Source organism: Sarcophilus harrisii, chromosome 3, assembly GCF_902635505.1.
Source record: "Sarcophilus harrisii chromosome 3, mSarHar1.11, whole genome shotgun sequence".
Taxonomy (NCBI): Eukaryota; Metazoa; Chordata; class Mammalia; order Dasyuromorphia; family Dasyuridae; genus Sarcophilus; species Sarcophilus harrisii.
Genome location: NC_045428.1, coordinates 437,068,484 through 437,090,666, shown reverse-complemented (window position 1 = coordinate 437,090,666; position 22,183 = coordinate 437,068,484). Strand labels below are relative to the sequence as shown.

The 22,183-nt window shown below is 32.7% G+C and overlaps 1 protein-coding gene across 1 annotated transcript in view; it reads left to right on the top strand.

Moving 5' to 3' along the window:
• The window catches only part of PAN3 (poly(A) specific ribonuclease subunit PAN3), a 128,622-nt gene that overhangs the window by 4,899 nt on the left and 101,540 nt on the right, over positions 1-22,183 (top strand). The window contains 3 exon segments of the mRNA XM_031961360.1: positions 13,416-13,537; positions 17,998-18,064; positions 19,780-19,850. Coding sequence (XP_031817220.1) covers positions 13,416-13,537; positions 17,998-18,064; positions 19,780-19,850 — 260 coding nt within the window.

Genomic DNA, 22,183 nt, shown 5'->3' with positions numbered 1-22,183 from the left:
CGGATCCTCCTGAATTCAGGGCTGGTGCTCTATTCACTGCGCCATCTAGCTGCCCCTATCATACTTTTTTAAAGCTGTGATACTGTTGGCTACTCCAGTTTTTTGGATACTCTCACTTCCTTGCATTTTATACTATAGTTCTGTGGTTTTCTTTCTTTCTTTCTTTTTTTTAAACTTGTCTGATCAAGCCTTCTGATTTTGCAGGATCATCCATGTACTGTTTTCTATGCATCTGTGTACCTCAAGAATCTGGCCTTGTTTGGGTGTGCTCTACCCCTCTTGTCATTGGTTCAATTACCAAGTTTTATGTAGATAATGATCCTTTCTTCATCTTGCCAAGTTCCATTTCCCCATTTCTAAATGCCTGTTAGACATCTGCAATTGGATATATCATAGTTATTTCAAACTCAACATGTCCAAAACAGTACTTTATCTCTTAGACTTCCTAACTTCTCTTTTGTTGAAGCTGTCATCATTCTTCCAGATAGCTAGTTTTGAAACCTAGGAGTCATCAATTACTCTTCACTCTTAACTCTCATAGCTAACCAGTTGCTAAGACTTGTCAGTATCACCTCCCCAATAAATCTTTTCTATTCACAAGACAGTTATTCTGGACCAAGTCCTCATCACCTCTTAACAATACCATTGCAATAGCGTTCTAATTGATCTCTGTCTTCTCTTTCTCTTTTTTGCTATCCTCTTCATGCTTGTCTTCCAGCTAAATTGACTTTTTGTTCTCTGCATAAGATATTCCATCTTTTGCCTCTGACTTTGTACAGGTTGTCCCATGTTTCTAGAATGTTTTCTCTATTCCTTACTCTGTCTTTTCAAGTCCCTTAGTGAAAGTGCTGCCTTCTTCAGAAGCTCACCTCTCTCCCTTCCCCTCCTTCCCTTCTTCCCTCCCTCCCACCCTTCTTTCACTCCCTTTTCCTCCTCCTCCTTTTCTACTCCCCCCCTCCCCCCACTCCAGTCAAAGAAGGGATGGAATTGCATTTTCATAACTTTTTTCAAGGGCTAAATTTCATGGCCATAATAATTATAATGTTTTGTTTGAAGTATTTTGTTCTTTCCATTTACATTGTTATAATCATTCTTTATATTGTTTTATTGGTTCAATTTACTTCACTCTGCATTAATTCATATATGTCAGTCTATGCTTTCCTGCTATTAATTTTATTATTTCTTATGATACAACTATTTCCTTAATTCATGTGTAACCATTTGTTCAGGCAGTCTTCAACAGGTGGATTTTTACTTTGTTTCTAGTTCTTTGATAATACAAAAAGTGAAGTGCTGCTACAGATATTTTGAACTATTTGGGACTTTTGTCTTTTCTCTTCCTCCCATGCTTAAAGTTGAGCATTTATAATCTTTGCCAATTTGCTGGGTGAGTGGTGAGACTTCAGAATTATTTTGACTTGCATTTCCTTTATTAGTGATTCAGAACAATACCAAGTAATAATAAGGATTTCTTCAGAGAACTTTCATTTGGGATATGGCTGTAGACTCTTCCTGATTCCTATAGTTTTGAATGGCCCAGCATTCTCCACAAATCATTTTATATATAAATTTTATTTATTTTTATGTATCATACTTATGTGAACATTGTATCTTACCTAGAAGAATGAAAGGTTCTAGAAGACAGTGACTGCCTAATTTTTATATTTATATCCTCTTGTGGGACATAATACAGGAAAATGAAATGTCAGTATGTATGGCCTCTATTTTTGGAATCAGGAGGGGAGAGACAAAGAAATTTAGGAGGCTTGAGAACAGAAAATTTAGAATAACCACTTGTGAGTATTGGGGTAGAAAAGTCTGTTTAGGGAACTGAAACTATAAAGTAAACAGTTTTAAGTTCTAAGAATTTTAATTATTTGTATAGTTTAAGATATTATTAAAAGCCAGACATCTAAATTAAATATATATGTACTAGTTTAATATATTAACATTATGAGAAGCTTCATTTTCTTGACCTCATATTCTATTACTATAATTACTTTTAGAGAAAAGTACTTTGTTAACCATGAAAAAGGTATAGAAACGTGAGCTACTTCCATTGCAAGTTTAATCTGTGTATATCAGTTTTTTTTTTTTTTTTTTTTTTTTTAAGTCAAAGGTGTATGGTATTTCTTTAGCATTTGACATTTGTAGAAATGGCTTGTAAAAGTTAAGTAGCATTTTTTAAAAAATGTCTTGGTTATTACCTTACTAGTGGAACATTTGAGATACAAAGATGCTTGATTTTTGCCTATTAGACCTGAGAAGTGTTTTGATTTATCATTGAACTGTATTATGTTTTTCCTCTTTCTTGGCTTTTTTTGTATAAATCCCTTTCCATTTTCAAACTTGTTAATACACAAACGTTGGGGGGGGGCAGTGAATGTATTATAGCATATATTTTTGCTATTTGAAGAAATTCTATTAATTTAAAAAACATTTACTTGAGATTTTTGGCCTTTATGATTTCTCTTGGACTGATTTATCCTAAATTCTTATTGTTTTAAAACAATAGTAATTGGACTTGGGCTAATTGAATTGTATACTTAACATTAAGTTCTTTTCAAGAAAGAATAAATCTCCCTACATATGATCATTGTCAACGATAAGGCTGCTATACTAAGATTCCCAGGGTCTGCTTCTAGCTAGCTGAGTTTTTTTTTTTTTTTTCTTTTTCTTTTATGTGGTTTAAACATGCAATATTTCTTAAATGCTTAATTTTCTGGGGTTAAAAGCAGAAATAGAGAAAGGACTTTGATTTCATTGGTATCAAGAATTCCCTGTTGAGGAAGCAATACAAATAGAGCTTTTTTTCTGCAACAGAAGAGGTTTAATCAGAAGATTCTCAATCATTTTGGATGTCTTTGAATAAGCCTCTTCCCAAAATAAGTTTTTTAATTGCATAAAATAAGATGCATAGGATTGCAAAGGAAGCCAAATATATTGAAATACAATTGTCAAAATATTTAGAAACAAGTTGACAGACTCCAGATTAAGAACCTTTTGAAAACTGAGAGGTAAAATGATATCAGTATTAGGACTCAAACCCTGGTCTTCTTGAATGCTTTGAGTTGAGTTTTATTCACTATGCCTTAATGCTTTTAAATATATATATTTTTATAATATATAATTGTAAATATAATCGATTATATAATAAGCAAAGATTATATTTATCACTAACTTTGGTGTAGAGGTGATTTCGTATGATTCAAATACCATTTCATCCATCCTCCAGATCTTTTTTGTATGTGTGGTTTTTGTTCCATTTTTTAAAAAAGAACTATTATGTAAGGCATAGAGTTAAATGGTAGGTATACAAAAATGAAAAAAATATTTTCTGCTCTTAAGAAGCTTATTAGGGGAGATATGACATGTACACAGATAACTGCAAAAACACTGTGATAAAAGACAATGTAATAGAGATAAAGGAGATACACAAACATGGTACTGAAAGAAAATTGGGGAGGAAAGAGAGAGACAAAGCCATATCTTTTTTTATCTGTCCCTTTTTCTCTCAGAGCTGCCACTTTATAGAGTTCAGGCGTTTACCAACTCTTTTCCTAAACTATTAGTGTCATTTTAATTGTTTTGCCCTAGTTTCTTCTTCGTTTTATCCTTAACATAAATGCAAAATGAGGCACATGTCAATCTCCTATTGAAGAAGTTCAAGTGGCTCACCTGCCTCTAGGACAGAATACAAACACATTGCATTTGAAAGCCCTTTATACTTTGGCTTCTTTTTTCTAGGGAGAGCAAGTCTTTTAAGATTCTTAAGAATCTCTCATTTTCTCATATGTAAAAATGGCATAGTTATAGCACCTTACCTCACTGGATTGTTTGTGAGGTTCTAATGAGAAACCTATAAGATCTTATTTAGATTCTACATGCTGCTCCCTCTGTTAGGAACTCTCTGTTCACCAGCCTTCCTCCCTTCTTTTCTTTTTCCTTTTCTCTCCTCTACATCTGTCTTAGAAGAGTCTGTTTGTCTGGGATAATGAGGGTTATGTAGCCAATTAATGTCAGACAGGACTTGAAGCTGAGCCTTCCTCACTTGGAAGGCCAATTCTTGGTCCAATATACCCTGCTTCCTTGCACTCATCAAGGTTTTTTCATGAAGACAGGAAATTTCTTTCTTTCTTTCTTTTTTTGGTATATTATAGCTTTTTATTTACAAATATATGCATAGGCAATTCCCCAGCATTGACAGTTGCAAATCCCCTTGTTCCAACCCTTTTTCTCCTTCCCCTCACCCCCTACCCCAGATGGCAGGCTGACCAACACATGCCAAATATGTCAAAGTATAAGTCAAATGCAACATATGCATACATATACAAACAGTTATTTTGCTGTATAAAAAAGAGGAAGACAGGAAATTTCTATAACTTTTTTTTTTTTTTAATAATCTGTGCTGGATTGAGTGATTATGAGTGCTAGCAGAAGAAATTTTTGTTTTATCAAGATCATTTTCTGGTTATAAAAATTATTTACCTTCATTTATTTCTGGGATTTCTCTTAGACAGAACTATTTTCCAAGAAACTTTTAATGTGGATTCTGATATATGGTAGAATAAATTATAATGAAGATCCTTCAGTTGGGAAGCTTCATAAATAGATTCCTGGGGTTGTCTTCAGATGTTTTGTTGATCATAGTAGTCTCTTAAAAGATTCCCACACATTTCCGGACATTCCCAATATATTTCTATTATAAAATTTATAATTTGTAACTATACTAATACATCCATTATGAAAGAAAATATTGTTTGTTTTATCTTTCCATCTTTTAAAAATATATATTTTTTCATAATGGATGTATTAGTATAGTCATTCATGTCTTTTACTTTTATAGTACGTCTTTTACTTTTTAAATTTTATTCATCAACAACAACCAAAAAAAACCCCTTTTTGCCTAGACCAGGACCACATACAAGGTATGTGCTGCTGCTGCTGCTGCTGCTGCTGTGGAAGTAGGGAATGAAGGACAGACATAGCTTAAGGAACTAGGGCCAGCTAGGAATGACAGATGAAATGCTTGCCTACCTGGTGAGCTCACAACCTGTACTGAACATAGGCAAAGGAGAAAAGCAGAGGCAGGTGGTGGCTGCAAACATGCCCAACAGTTAATGCCAAATGAATTGTCTTGCATATTCCTTACGTGCATGTATTCTATTTTGGAAATCACTGGGTAAAAGATTTCTGGAATTTTATTCTGTCATTGAAATTAGAAATGAATTTCTGAGGCTTATTTAAGTTTAATGAGATCAGCTTGTCCAGGCAGAGTGATTTACCATAATTACTTTTGATTATCCTATATCACTTGGCTAAATTTGTATCTTGCCACTTGGTCTCAGAAATGGAATAAATTTGATAGTTTATAAACTTCATCTTTACGCTTTAGCAGCTAGACTTATGGTTTTCTAATAGAATAGTCAGAAGAATTTTTCATTTGTTTATGTTTTCCTTTGTTTTTTCTTAAGCCTAAATAAAGATCCCAAGTTGTTTCTCAAGAGCAGGAGTTATTATCCTCAGGTCCAATCTTTGGATTGATTTCAGGGACTCAGAATTTGGATGGGGAAAAATTTAAAGCTTTGTTTTTCACTGAACTCTCACTGTTAAAAATATGATTTTGAGAAGAAATCCATGGCACATAAAAGGTGATGAACTTTTTTGACTGGTGTCCAGATTGAAAGACAGTAAGTACTCCAGGTGTTTAGGCAAAGTATACCCAGGTACATCACCTCTTTATCCTTGTGATTTCTTATTGTATCCTAAGGTAGAATTTAGTTTTCATACCTTGATTACTATTACTCTTGATTCATATCAGTTTTTCAGTCCACTAAAATCTGTCAAGCTTTTTTGATACACTTTACGTTGTTATCCGTCTCCTATCTTTTAAGTGTAAACCTGGTTTTGTTTTTTTTTTTTTTTTTTTTTTTTACTTAACTGAAAGACTTTACATTTATCTCTTTTCAATTACATTTTCCTTTTTTTTTTTTTGCTGAGGTAATTGGGATTAAATGACTTGCCCAGGGTCACACAGCTAGGAAGTGTTAATGTCTGAGATCAGATTTGAACTTAGATCCTCCCAACTTTAGGGCTGGTTCTCTATCCACCATGCTACCTAACGGCCTCTCAGTTATATCTTCTTAGATTTTGTCTAATGTTCTAGCTTGTCAGAATAATTTTGGATTTCATCATCTAGTATACTAGCTTTTGCTTCAAGCTTTGTCATGTGAAAATTTGATATATGTGCCATTTTTACCTTTAAGTTAATAAACACACACACACACACACACACACACACACACACACCCTTTAAGTTTTTGATTAAAATGTTAAGTAAAGGCTAAGCATTAATCACTGGATGGAGCCCTTCCCTGGGTAAGACTCCAAACCATTATTGGCAAATGCTGATTAAACATCCAAGGGATGTTTTATTTGTTTGTGAATGTGTTTCTGTGTGCCTTTACTTTTTTTTTTTTTTAATAGCTTTTTATTTACAAGATATATGCATGGGTAATTTTTCAGCATTGACCCTTGCAAAACCTTCTGTCCCAACTTTTCCCTTCCTTCCCTCCATCCCCTCCCCCAGATGGCAGATAGATCAATACATGTTAAATATGTTAAACTATAAGTTAAATACAACATATGTATGTATACATATCCATACAGTTGTTTTGCTTCACAAGAAAAATCGGACTAAGACAAGGTAAAATTAACCTGAGAAGGAAATAAAAAATGTAAGCAGACAAAAACAGAGGAATTGGAAATGCTATGTAGTGGTTCACATTCATTTCCCATAGTTCTTTCCACTGGGTGTAGCTGGTTTTCTTCATTATTGAACAAGTGGAACTGATTTGGTTCATCTCATTGTTGAAGAGAGCCAAGCCCATCAGAAATGATCATTATATAGTAATGTTGTTGAAGTATATAATGATCTCCTGATCATTTCACACAGCATCAGTTCATGTAAGTCTCTCCAGACCTTTCTGAAATTATCCTGCTGGTCATTTCTTATAGAACAATAATATTCCATAACATTCATATACCACAATTTATTCAGCCATTCTCCAATTGATGCTCATCCATTCAGTTTCTAGTTTCTAGCCACTACAAAAAGGGCTGCCACAAACATTTTTGCACATACAGATTCCTTTCCCTTCTTTAAGATCTCTTTGGGACATAAGCCCAGTAGTAACACTATTGGATCAAAAGGTATGCACATTTTGATAACTTTTTGAGCATAGTTCCAAATTGCTCTCGAGAATGGCTGGGTGTATTCACAATTCCACCAACAATGCATCAGTGTCCCAGTTTTCCCATATCCCCTCCAACATTCAGCATTATCTTTTCCTGTCATCTTAGCCAATCTGAGAGGAGTATAGTGGTATCTCAGAGTTGACTTAATTAAGCAATATAATCTTATGCCAGGAACCTTGGATTTGGAGTCAAGAGCTGGATTTGAATCCCCCCCCTATATAATTTACTAGCTGTGTGTTCTTGAATTTAACTTCACTGGGAATCTTTCCATCTTATTAAAATAAGATTGCCTTCTCTGCTCTCTAATCTTCCTTTCATGAGCTAATTCTGTGATCTGCTATTTTATTCTACAAGACGAAGTTTAGGGGGAAAAAAGGAGAGATAGGGTATTGAAGAGAAATTTTTGGTTCTCCATTTATTCTTGTAAAGGCTCAGAGAAAATCTCCCCAAAGAGAAAACCGTGAGATTGCATTTTGTTTCCTATTAAGCAGAAAGAAAGTCCATAGCCCCAAAAGATAAGAAGCAATGAGTGGTGACCATTTGAAGTTGTCAGGTTAGTCCCTGGGAGTGTTAGGTTTCAGTATATGAGTGGGACCTGAGGAGAAGGTATTATCTTCCTATATAAGCTGCTGCTGCTCTTCGTGTTTCTTCTTTCTTATTTTTTGCTGAGGCAATTGGCATTAATGACTTGTCCAGGATCACACAGCTAGGAAATGTTAGGTGTCTGAGGCCAGATTTGAACTCAAGTCCACCTGACTTCAGGATTGGTTCTCTATTCACTGTTCCACCTAGCTACCCCCATACAGCTTCTTGTTAGTGTTTTACCATTCATTTTTTCTCAGTTTTTTTGTGATTGGCATTATCTTTGTCACCACATTACCAACTTATAGAGATGAACTTTTGAAACATTAATTTTGTACAGCTGTATTTGGGAACTACTTGTTCCCAGTATTGTCACTTGTATTGATACGTACATATTAGCTTAATAGCCCTTACTTATATCTCCTTGCCTTTCTCTTCTCTTTCTCTTTGCTTTTTTCCTCCCAATGCTTATCTCCTACTTCTTTTTAAAATTTATATATTTTTTAAATAATAACCTTTTACTTTTCAAAATACATGCAAAGATGGTTTTCAACATTTATCCTTGCAAAATCTCGAGTTCCATAATTTTCTTCCTTCCCCCTCCTGCCTGTCCTGGACAAGTAATTCTATATAGATTAAACATCTGCAATTCTTCTAAACATATTTCTACATTTATCATGCTGCACAAGAGAAAAAATAAGCAAGCATACAACAACAAAGAATTTTATGATCCACATTCACATTTAGTCCCTATAGTCTTCTCTCTCCATCATAGGTGGCTCTCTCCATCATAAGTCTATTGAAATTGCCTTGAATCATCTCATTGTTGAAAAGATCCAAGTCCATCATGGTTGATTGTCACATAATCTTGTTGTTGCTGTGTACAATGTTCTCTTGGTTGGTTCTACTCACCTCACTTAGCATCAGTTTATATAAATCTCTCCAGACTGTTAACCTGCTCAGTATTTCTTATAGAACAATAACCTTCCTTTTCATTCATATACCATAACTTATTCAGCCATTCCCCAACTAAGGGGCATCCATTTAATTTCCTATTTCTTGCCACTACAAAAAGGGCTGCTACAAACATCATTGCACATGTGGTTCTTTTCCCCTTTTTTATGATCTCTGGGATACAGAGACACTGTATGGATCAAAGGGCATCACAGTTTGATAGCCTTTTTGGACACAACATTTTCTTCTTAACCTAGAAACTCTGGAATTTTGCTATGAATCTCTTTCATGGAGTATCTTTTCAGAAGGTAATCAGTAGATTTTTTTTTCAGTTTCTATCATCTAGATTATTAGGGCAGTTTTCCTTGACAATTTCTTGAAAGATAATGTCTAAACTCTTTTATTATTTTTTTTATTTTTTTATTTTGGCTTTCAGGTAATCCAGTAGTTTATTTTGGCTTTCAGGTAATCCAGTAGTTTTTAAAGTCTCTCTCTTACCGATTTTCCAGGTCTGTTTTTACAGTGAAATATTTTACATTTTATTCTATTTTTTTCATTCTTTTGATTTCAATGTTTGTTTCTTGATATCTCAAAGTCATTAGCTTCCACTTGCATAATTGTAATTTTTATTTTTTATTTTTTTTGCTGAGGCAATTGGGGTTAAGTAACTTGCTCAAGGCCACACAGTTGGAAGTGTTAAATGTCTGAGGTGGCATTTGAACTTAGGTCCTCCTGACTTCAGGGCTTGGTGTTCTATCCACTGTGCCACCTAGCTGCCCCTTAGTTGTAATTTTTAAAGTATTTTCTTTAGTGAAATTTTTTCTCTCTCCATTTGGTCAATTTTGTTTTTTTAAATTCAGTGAATTTTGGTGGTTCTGTTGCCATTTGGCCAAAAACATTTTTCCAGGATTGCTTTTCTAGGCATTCTTTTCTGTAAATGTAATTTTGCTCTCTAAAATGTAATTTTCTCTTGTTAGGGTTTTCTTGGGGTTCTTTGAGAGCAGCCTTCATTTCAATTCAGTAATCACCACAAATGCAGCCAGGGGTTAAGGTCCAAATCCTTTATTGTCTCTTTCCAAGTCTTGTCTTCTTTCCTATGGCCCGGTTAGCTTTCTTATAGTCCAGATCCTTTATTATCTCCTTCTTGAGGCTGCACAGCTTTCTGGAGACCTTTCAGTCTGGTCTTGATCCCGGGAGCTTGAGCTCCCACCTGCCTTCTCTTGGCTTCTGAATCTACCCTACTCCAAAGGTTTGTGCTTCAGCCTGCAACCACCACAAAGGTAGACAATGAATGAATCTGTCTCAGCCTTGGAGAGCTTCTATTGGGCTTGTCTCCTCTGGCCCTGAGAGCTTCTTGCTTATATGCTGTACACTGAGTACACACCAATCATCATATCACTAGGAAACCATTATTTGTTGTAGCATTAAATCAATGCTAAACTAGATTTAACCATTGTCTTCTCAATTCCACTTAGTACCTTGTTTCAAGTTATGGCCCATAACCTCTCCTTATAGGATTAAATCAATCATGCTGAACCATACTAAATTAAATAACTATTGTCTCTATCAGTTCCACTGACTTTTAGTACCTTGTAAGAATCCTTTGTTTCAAGTTCAGAGTTGCGGCCCATAACACTTTTCCTCATTGGATTTTTGTGTCCTCTTTGCCATTTGATCTATTCTGTTTTTTAAAGTGATATTTTTCTTCAGTATTTTTTGTGCCTGCTTTATATCAAATTGTTGAATATTTTTTCAAGATTTTTTTACATCATTCTCATTTTTCTTCTCCATTTTCCCTCCTCTTTGAGCCCTTTGATTGCCTGAGATCTCCTATTTCCTTATTGAATAAGTTCATTTCTGTACACAACTGAATATGTATATATAATTCTTTCCTTTTGAAACCAATTCTCACTTATGAGAGAGCAAGCTTCAAGTATTGCCTTCACTCCTACCTCCCATTTTCTTCTCCACTATAAAAACATGTTTATGTGTGATTTTTGTGAGGACATTTTCCCAATACTAATGATCTTTTCTCCCTTCTAGTACATCCTTTTTCACCCTTTTAATTTGGGGAGAGGTTATCATTCCAACATAATTTATATCCATGTTCCTTGTAATTGCTCTAGTGATAAAATTCTTAGGAGATACATATATCATCTTCCCAACTATTTAACTTTATTAAGAACTTATGATTACTCATTCAAGTTTACCTTTTTATGATTCTCTTAAGTCTTGTATTTTAATGTCAAATTTTTTATTCACAGTGTTTGAATAATTATTTTCAGGCTACTTGAAATACTTTTTATTTGACCTGGGATTCTCTTTGAGCCCTGGAATTTGACTATATTTTGGAGGGGTTTACATTTTGGGATCTCTTTTCAGGAGGTGATAGATTCTTTCAGTTTCTCTTTTTCCCCATGGACTTATCAGAACATTTTTTTTTTCACCTTGATAATTTCTTGAAACATGATACTTAGGCTCTTTCTTTAATCACGCCTTTTATGCAGTCTAGTAATTCTTAAATTCTCTCTTCTTGATCTAATTTCTAGGTCAGTTATTTTTCTGATAAAAGCTTTTCATTTTTTCTAGTATTTTCTTATTCTTATGACTGTGTTTTATTGTTTTGTGGTGTCTCATGGAGTCATTAACTTCTGCTTGCTCATTAAAAATTTTAAGGAGGGGTAGCTAAGTAGCACAGCAGATAGAGCATCAGTCCTGAAGTCAGGAGGACCTGAGTTCAAATCCATCCTCAGACACTTAACACTTCCTAGCTGTGTGACCTTAGGCAAGTCACTTAACCCCAATTGCCTCAGGCAAAAAAAAAAAAAAAGGAATTTTCTTCAGTGAAATTTTTTTCTCATTTTGCATTTGGCCAGTTGTGGTTTTTTTTTTTTTTTTTTTTTTTAAAGGAGTTTTCTTCAGTGAATTTTTGTGCTTTTACTATTTGATCAATTCTGTTTTTTAAGATACTTTTTTTTTTTTCCAGCATATTTTTTGGTGGCTCTCTTACTAGGCTTATTCTTCATAATTTTCTCGCATTACTTTTTTCCACTACTACTCTTATCTCTTTCTTTTACTTCCAGGAATTCCTGTTGAACTTGAGTACTGTTAGTATTTTCCTTGAGGCTTTTTTTTTTTATAGCCGTTTGCCTATTGTTGTTTTTTCTATTTGGTCTTCCCTGCCACTTTATAATGACTTTTTATAGTGAGATTCTTTTTGCTGTTGTTGTTGTTCTTAGCTCATTTTTTCCAGCTTATTTCTTGGCTTTGATCTTTATAAAAGTTTAATTCTCCTAACTTGGAGGTTCCAGAGATATTGCCCCAAGCTTTAGGCTTTTTCATGCTGTGGTTTTCTTAGTTCTGGGGATTTACAGATTTGATGCTCCCAAGATGATGTGATTCTGGAAGGAGTTTGATTGCTGCTGTCTTGGAAACTACTCTAATCTTTTCCCTGGAAGAGCTCCTAGTCTTCTCAGACCATTTATATTTAACAAATTTTTTTGACTGAATTGAAGCAGAGAGATTGTGGGTAAATCAGAATTGATATTGAGGTTTTTCCTCATACCCATTTATTATATCACTAATGTAGAATTAATATGAAACTGCCTAATATTGAGAAAGCATTTGAATTCTGTGAAATGGCTAAATTCTTCACTGTTAGCTCTTAATATATGCCCTATATCTTTTGAAAAGTAAGAGGTATGGCTATAAAGTATTGAAACAAATTTTCATGTGAGGTATATGCTTCACAAAAAACATACAATTCGAATTGTATCATGTTGTCCAGTCTTTATGCGAGTATGTTATATTGTGTCAGCATAAAAAAGGTAACTTTTCTTTAGAGCAAAGAATTTATATCAGATTTTGTGAAACGTTAAACGAATCTGAAAATGAATCTTGGATTTGTGATGAAACTTGATTTCTGAAGTGACCCAAACTAAACCCTTCAGTATCAGTACCAAACTAATAACAGTATTAACTATCAAACTCTTGTTTCATATGCAAAAGGACCAAACTTTTGTATTAGAAAATCACAAAGGAAGACTATAGATTCCTTATGCTGACATCAGTGACAATTTTCTTACAAAATTCATTGCATAATACCAGTCAGTCCAGCTCACTTATGCAGAAATTCTTAATTTTTTAAAGGAGTCACTATAAAAGAAAAAAGGTTGAATTATGGTACAATGATTGGCATTGTTATCATGACAATGAATCATGTAGTGTGGTATCTGTGAAAGTTCGTGATAAAAAATATTACTTAGCTTGATTGTCCACTATGTTCACCATGTTTGGCTTTGAATGCTTTTTGACTGTTTTCAAAAATTCAAAATACTATCAAAGGAAGATTTGCTCACCATTGAGGATTTTAAGAATGCTGTTTCTGAAAGTAGTTCTAAGAGCAGTTTTTACAAAACCTCGAGCAGAAATTAGCATCACTGGAATTAAGTACCTGGCTGTACTGGGTTACTACTGTGTGTGGAACAACATTTAATCTAGATGTGTAAGTTTTGAATATATACATTTATTTAAGAAAAAAACAACCTCATTATTTTATAATCATACCTCATGCTGCCATTCTAATGAAATATTTCATTTTTTTTTATTTTTTATTATTTCAGTTCCTGGAATAGATGGAGGTGCTTTAACTGATACTACTCTCACAGATTCCTATTTCAGCACCAGCTTTATTGGAGTCAATGGATTTGGAAGTCCTGGAGAAAACAAGTTTCCCATGATGCAGGTAACGTTAGCAAAATTTAGTATAATTATTCTGTTGTTTTTCAGTAGTTTAGCTATATTTTATGTTAGTCATTGTCTGACTGCTAGAGAGTAGTTTTCACTTGTGCTTTTAGATCAGAGAAGAGAGTTTGAATCTGCAGGTTAGTCTGTCCTTAGGTACTTGCAATAACAACAATATGTAGTTTTTCTTTCTGCTTCCTCTATTTCTCCTCCCTCCCCTCCAAAAAAATCATCCTTTTTTAATGGGTTAGGTCAGATTAAACTGCATATAAGATTGGTTTTGGAGGGGGGAAAGTTTTTAAAAATCGGTAGCTTGAGGATGAACAAGCACATGCATATATGAGTCTCAATTTGTTCATCTGTTGAATGAGGATAATATTTATACTTAGCATAGAGAATTGTTATGTGAAACTGTATAAATGTGGAGTATGGTTCTTATTTCATTTATACCCACACATTTAGAGATAGATATCTTTCTGGGTATTGTTTTTGCTAATGTAGATAGCATATCATCCATTTCTTTATGGTATTTCACTGAATCACTGTTATAGCAACCATGTTTTGCCCAAAGCTTTCTTTCCTTAGAAGCAGACTTTGTAAGATTTGTTTTTTTGCAGAGGCATGATTGGGAACCATCTTATTGGGTATTTCTTTTAGCTTTTGACTTTCAGCAACATGCTGAACACATTATACTTGCTTCTCTGCACTTCTCTCTCTAGCTCTTGCCACTGTGCCACACAGACTGGTCTTATAAATATTTAGGCAGAATTGGAAGACCCCTTATCCTGAAACATCAGTCCCTTCATAGCTCTAATAACCATTCCCCTATTATAACTTCATTCCTTTGGATCTAGAGGGCTTTTTCATGTCCAGGAACTAATTATTCTTTGAAATCTTAAATAAGAATGGGAACTGGAGTTATAATTTTAAGTTAAAAATTAAAGTCTTAGTAAGAATTAATTGACATTGCACATCTAGGGGAAAGGGAGGTTGAAGCAGGAATGAGAACTGATTCTTTTTACCTTACTTTGTATCCCTGGCATTTAGCACAGTGCCTAGATATAGTAGGCATTTAATAAATGGTTGTTGATTTGACTTGGCATGACAGAGGAGGAGAAAAGAAAGCTTTGAAGACAAATTTGTCCCAAAATTTTAATTTTTGTATGCTGCTTTGTTTTGTTTTTTGGAAAGAGTAGTATACATAGCTGAACCCTGGATAATACCATAGTTTGAAAAATGGTGGTCATTTCTACAATGCTAACTGCTATTGCTCATATGATCTTTAATGTTGTTTTGTTATATAATAAAGTACTTTTGATTTATGAAATATTTCATTTCAATTTATCAAATATAAATATCTATTATATGTGTTTTAAAGATGTCACATTAGGTATATTGTGTAATATTTTCAGTGTCCTATCAGATTAATTTGATTTATCCTACGTAATAGGATAAAATAGTTTCTAGGAGATAATCTGAAAGATTTTTGGAAAGACAGCAGATTTTTCTTCATAATGCTTTAATTTTCTTTTGAGATCCTCTCCTACTTCCTTACCTGTATTACCATTTGGTATAGTTTGTTTAATTTGTGAGTGAAGGTTTTATTCATTATGATACATTTCTATAATATGTGTAAATATATATGTGTGTGTGTGTGTGTGTATGTGTGTATATATATATATCTTTTAAGAAAAAGTATCTTATTTTTTTAATAAACTAAGAAGTCATTTCTCAGCAATGTTTCTTGAATTAAATGTCAGTTAATTATTATACTCGGCACAAAAAGTTTTTTAGGTAGTGTGCAGTTATCAAAAGTAACTACAATAAATAATCTTACATGGTAAATCTTAACTTTTCTAAAATAAGGTAAATTTTGACATTAATTTGTGTCTAGGACCTGACTACATTTATGATTGAAATGGTAGTCAGAGTCCAGATGGGCTAATCTGTTCTATATATTTAGAACCTGCAACATTTTTTTTTTGGTGGGGGGGAGGTAGGGAGCAAAGAAGACAAGGAAAAAGCTGATATAGTAAGATAATTTTAATCTATTCAATTAAAAATAATTTCATAAAATTATAAATTATATACTAGTTGACAGATGCATGTTATATAAATTATAAAAGTTTCTCTAGTTACATTGAATGCCTACCAAAATCAGAGTTAAGGTGATTGTACATACTAAAGAAATTTTTGTCATTTTAATATGAAAAAATAGTAATCTAATTTTTTGAATCAGAAAACCAACTCTGAAATGTATGCCATATTAATGCTTTGATTTTTTTGTTTGTTTCCTGCTAAAACCTTGCTAAGTATTTATGAAAATTTTAATTTGGAACTTTGAAATGGTACTTTGAAAATTTTGTGGTAGAATTTATTTAAAAACAAAAAAGATTATCCAGATAAGTTATTTTCTCCCAATTTTCTGTAGATTTAATTCTCTAGCTACATATTTTTAAAGTACGTTGTATTCCTTAGGATTATGTTCCCCATATAACTAAATTTAACAGTATGTTAGTAATGTTAAATTATAATTTAAGACTTAATTCAGAATTTGTTATACATAAAAGGGCTATGTAATTTATATAATGGCTATGATTCATATATTTCTATTGCATATAGAAAAAGTGTTTTCTAAACAAATGAGAAACATAGGATCATAGATTTAGGGCTGGAAGTCACCATAGAGATTTTCTAAGTCTAACCCCTTTATTTTACAGATAAAGGAACTGAAGCCTGTAAAGATTAAGGGACTTAACCAAAAATCACACACTTCAGAGTTAGGATTAGAATCCTAGTCCTCTGAATTGGAAATTCACTTCATTGGAGATTCATATTTTAGATTAATTACATTCCTTTCAAAAAATAAACTTTTGATTCTGTCATTCATTGCTCCTCCTTTCCCTTATGCAATTAGTATGGAATAGTGGATTTTTCACTTACTATCAATAACTTAGCTCTTAAACAGTATCATAGACTTACCCTTCTATGTGATCAAGACAGTATGTTGATGATATCTGTTATAAGTAATCGAAGTATACATGTATCTACCAGTTTTGGAGGAGATTGTTGGTTGAGTCCTACCTATTGGCTGTTTGCCAATAGGTAGTATTTATATCTTGGAAATGTGTTAATGTCTTTAGCCATTTAAAAAATTTTATCACATTAATAGAAGTGGGATATTTGTAGAACATATTTCTTTTTATATTATTTTAGATTAGGTAGTCTATAATGATGTTTAATTGGGAAAAATTTGGAAACGTTTTGAAATGATCCACAGTTCTTAATATGAAAATAAGTATCAGAATGAAGGTGTTGCAGGTATGCTTTCTGGAATTACTTCATTTATGTAATCCAGTTAGTTTAGTTTAATGTTCTTTGGAAAGGTAATTATTTTGATAGAAAGGAGTTGATAAATTTTCTTTATGCACATTTAAAAAGGAGATTTAGCCTTCAGAATGTTTCATGGCAGAAAGGGGTAACTCTTTAGTGCCAATTACAGTGATCTATACACATCAGAATGTGCATACACAGCATAGTGGGAAGAACAAGCAGAGACTTGCAGTCATCCACAATGCAGCAGAATGTATGGTGTGTTACACCTCTCTGTGGAATGAATCACTTAGTAGTGGAAAAACTTTGTGGAAGGTCAGAAGTGCTAGATAATTTAGAGGCAATATGTCATGTCAAGAACTGTTGGGTACATAATGAACAATGCTTAGATCTTCTCATTCACAAAATAAGTCTACATATGAGACGCAATTGAAGGAATTAGGGATGTATAGCCTGTAGACAAGATGACTTGGGTAACACAAAAGCAATTTTCAGAAGGCCTTTATGTGGAAAAAAGATTAGATTTGTCCTGTTTGGCCTTGGAATTAAGAAACAAGAATGAAAAGAGGCAAATAGACTCTGAAGCTCATTTAAGCTTAAATGTCAAGAAGAGTTTCCCAACAACTGTTTTAAAGTGGGTTGAGAGGAGTGAATTCTCTCTCCTTGGAGTTGTTCAGATAGGGACTTGTTGACAACGTTTTGAGTATGTTACTGTGAAGATTGTGTTCAGTACAGTTTGGAATAGAAATTAGAAATTCTTAGAAATTCTCTGAGGCTTTAATTAATACTTTGTATCCCATGAACCCATGAATAAGTGGGAGGGTGAAAATTCAGTAAGTTAGACCAATTGTCTGGTTATTTGGAAAAAGGTGGAAAAACAAAACCAGAATTGTTTATTCAGGTATTCATTAGCTCTTCAGTTGCCTTGTGATGAACAGTGGGAAATGGGGACTACAAGTTGTGCAAAATTAAAAGTTCCATATATACTTTTTATGATGAAAAATAACGTATAGTAAATATATTATTGACTATTATTGACTCAAGTTAACTTTTTGATACTTTCTTATATTCCAGTTCTTCAGTCCTACACCCCTATCTTTATAAAGTTCTGTTTCTATTATTTTTCAGAGGATGACTAACAGCAGCAGTTCCCCAAGCCTTCTTAATGACAGTGCCAAGCCATATGCCAGCCATGGTAAGACCTGAAACTTTTTAAAGGATGTTTAAGTAAAAATCAATAAATCCTCATTTTATGTTTCTAAATAAGTAGAAAAGGGTAAAAATTCTTGTATTAACTTTTTTTCAATATTTTCTACGCATAATTCAAAAACTTAGGAAAATTGTTCTGGAATGTATTCTGAAGTCAAACAATTAATGATTTTAACATTTCATCCTTTTTTTTTTCTATTTCAAATAGAAATAATCCTATTAAATATCGAATAAAATGTGCTGGTCACTACATTATTACTTTGAAATGTTAAAATCATGGTAGAGTGAAATAAAATAATGCCACCAGTTTTTGAGGTGATTTTATCTTAAATATAAACTTGTACTATATTTTATATTTCCCCTTTTTCCTTTTGGTGCTTATGAGGTAATCACTTTGTATTTTGTCCTGTTTGATACTATTAAGGTAATAATAATAGTAGTAATTAATAATTTAAGTATGTTCTTTTTTTTTTTTTTAAAGATAAATCATTATACAGCTAAATTATGGAGTAATTATATTTTAAAGGATTCAGTGTTCTTGCAGATGTGCAAATCTAAAGATTAATTTATGGATTTGTTAACTATAATCCCTATAGGACAGAGAAACACAAGTGTTAGGCCATTAGTAAATGAAGAGTAACAAATCAGAAATGAAAACATATATGAATATATGGTAAATATGATTTGATGCACATTTAATTTTATGAAACAGCTAGGTTTTTTGAAAATTGTAATACACTTTTCAGTTACCTTTTTGGTAACATTCAGTTGTAGATGATTAGAATTTTTGACTAGGAAAATTTAATGATTTTATTTGAACAGTGCTTTAAACATATGGATTTTGCTGTAAAGGGGGAGGCAGTGTGATACAGTGAGTAGAATACTGATTCTGGAGTCATGAGAATTTGATTTTAATCCTGCCTGTGATTATTACTGCCCTCTGTGACCTTGGGTAAGTCACTTAAACTCTCCAAGCCCAAGTTTCTTTATAAAATAAGGGGGTTGGAGGTCCCTTTCAGTTTTAGATCTGCTTCCAATGATCTGATGTTTGTCCATTTGGTTGGCTCAGTTCTTACCTTCTTGATATGGAAATGACATTTATGATGATTGTAAAATATAGGAAAATATAGATTAGCTTACATTAAAGATGCAGTAATTTCAGAAAAATGTAGCCTGGAATTAAATGGCACAATTTTTTAAAATAGCTTTGTGATTGACAGTTAATGTTTGTTTTAGCTACTAAAATCAACTTTTTTCTTTCTACACTTATTAGCATTATTTCTTCCCTTTTTTCATTCTACTTGTCATATCATTTAGCTAAAATGACAAAAATCTTTGGCTACTGTGGGTAGGGTGATTTCACCCCTTTTGCAATAGATATTTCTATAAGTATGTATCTTTAAAGTCAATTATATGTTTGATTTTTCTTTAAGCCTGAAATATATATGCACATATATGTGTGTTTATGTAATTGTAATGAAGTATTAGACTAAATATTGATTTAATTCAATTTAAAATTAGTACAGTATGCTAAACTGTAAAGTTTAATTTGTATTATTTTGGTTGAGTGTGTCTCTTTTTTTTTAATTATGATAGACATTTGCTTTTTTGAAAAATTTAGGGATATATTATATCCCTTGCTATATTATATATAGCAGTCTAAGGTGATAAGGTAGAAACTTTATTGTTACTTACTTTCAGATCCTTTAGGTTCACCGGGTTCATCCTTGTTTAATGACTTTGGTGCCCTCAGCATCTCTCAGAGGAGGAAGGTAGGTTACTGTTAGATTTTGATGTAAAATGTTTAAAGGATTAAAATATCTTGTAAATATCTTAAGGTTGGGCCAGTTTTAATTTAAAAATAGAAGATATTTTCTGGGATGTATTGTTACTTACTCCCTTTGCCTTTCCATTCACATCTTTTCTACGTGCGGAGTTTCCTTTAACCTATGTGCATGAAATAGATAAACTATGGTATGTTATAAAATTCTTTAAAAAAAATTTTTTTTTCCCATTTTGTTTATTTTAACATATGTTCTATTCTTCAGTTTAGTACATGATTTTGTCATACTGGTATGATTTTTCTATTAAAATGAGCATTTTTAAGTATCATCTTTTGACCATGTTTTATGACTGTTTTGCTTTGCTTGAGTTTCAAAGATGTTGTTTTTAACTTAAACTCCTGAAACCATTGAACAATGATTACACTACAAACAAAACTTAAAATTTTTATAACAGACAGATTTTCAAATATCTAAATATAGATATAATATGTGTATATATTATATAAATATAAATAATATAACAAATTTCAAATATGTAAAGAAAGATTTTGATGTCCCAAAAGAGCACTATAAAAACACTAGATTTGTTGTTAGTTATTTGGAAGTGTTAGAATTTTTTGAAAATAGAAGTCAAAAATTTTACTATATTTTTCTACATGTTGAATTTTAAGTAAAAACTTCCAATATTATTAGTAAAACAATAATCATTTAGAGTGTACTGGCTTTTTTGGTTTTGTTTTTATTAACATTTGGGATCTCTAAATGACTAGAAATATTTTTGGAAATAACTGTTTGGAAACCAGGAAAAGGATAAAAAATGCAAGATAATTTCAGTTTCAGAAAAACAGATTTTTTGATATACCTGGGACCAATGATTAGAAAATCTGGATCACCCAATCTTCTGGGAGATTCTTTTTCTCATCTCCAACAACACAAATCATAGGGACACCTTACTTTTCTAGAGCAGCTCTCTGGCAGCTTGATCAATTAAAAAGCGTCAAGTACCAGAAAGTAAATGCAAAACAAATGCTGCTGAATACCTCAAATGCTTGGTTCAAAATTCATGTACTAAAACTGGAGGTGTGTTATTTAAAGGATAGCTTTGCAGTTAGAGCCTCTTTACTCTTGACCTGACACATAGTTGCAATGTATACTTATGGGTTTTCTTCACTAGCTAATAAAAGTAGAATAGAAATGGGGGAGGGGAAGGGAAAAAAAAGAAGGAAAACAACTTAAAATTAATCCCACAGAAAAGCGTGAAAAGTAGTAGCAGAAAGCTCAACAAGAGTAGACAGAAAAACTTTAAAAATCAAACACAAGAAATAAGACAAGCACAGTCTGGGATTACTTAGTACTAATTACACATTCATTGTATCTACCTCATACCTTGATTTAAAAAATAATTTTGAGACACAGATCACCAAAACATCTGCAGAAAACATTCTCATTAGCTTTTTTAGAATTAAAGTTCCTAGAGCTAATCCAACCTTTTTAGATTTCAGGTGAAGGGATTGAAAGTGAGAGGTTGAGACTTAATCAGGATCTCAGAGAAAAATCTAGCATTTAAACTCGGTGTCAGAGTCCCACATTCTTCCTCTGCCCATGCTAGCCTCTTCACTTAATGTAAAGCAAAAGAGGAAAATCAATTGGTACATTTTCCTAGTCTAAGAGAGGAAAGGCTGATAATCAAAAATATAGGAACATTTTTTCCACCTATTTTTAACAGTGATTAGTAAGTGACAACTATCATTTACATAAGGGTAGGAAACCAAATTAGAATAGGGAACTTAAGAAAGTGATATTTTAAATTACGGTGAATTTATGATACTTATTATAAAACTATGAAATTATAAGCTTTGAGAAAACAAGTCCTTGAAGTTTGGAAAAGGACAAATACAATGATGCCTGTGGTTGATCCCTTATTCTTTAGTCTCCAAAGACATTAGTTAGTATTCATATACCTAAAAGACTACAAAATGCATGGAGATCAGTCATTCACCTTGGTTTAAGGAAAGAATCTTGCCAAAACAATTTACCATATTTGTATAATAAATACAACCAGGAAAAGTGGCTAATTTTATCAGTTCAGTATACCTATTACAGATAATTTTATTAGATTTCCAAAATTTTGCAGCATGATTTCTACTCTCTGAGGAAATTGAGAACCTCCAATAAGAAAGACCATAAAAAGTACAAGTGCAAATGAATGCTAAGTGAATATGAAATAGAAAAGTATAGCAGTCCTACTTGTAGAAATTCATAGAGGACATTAATTTGGGGCCGAGTTTTGAAGATGAAAGATGTGGATTGATAACTGAGTC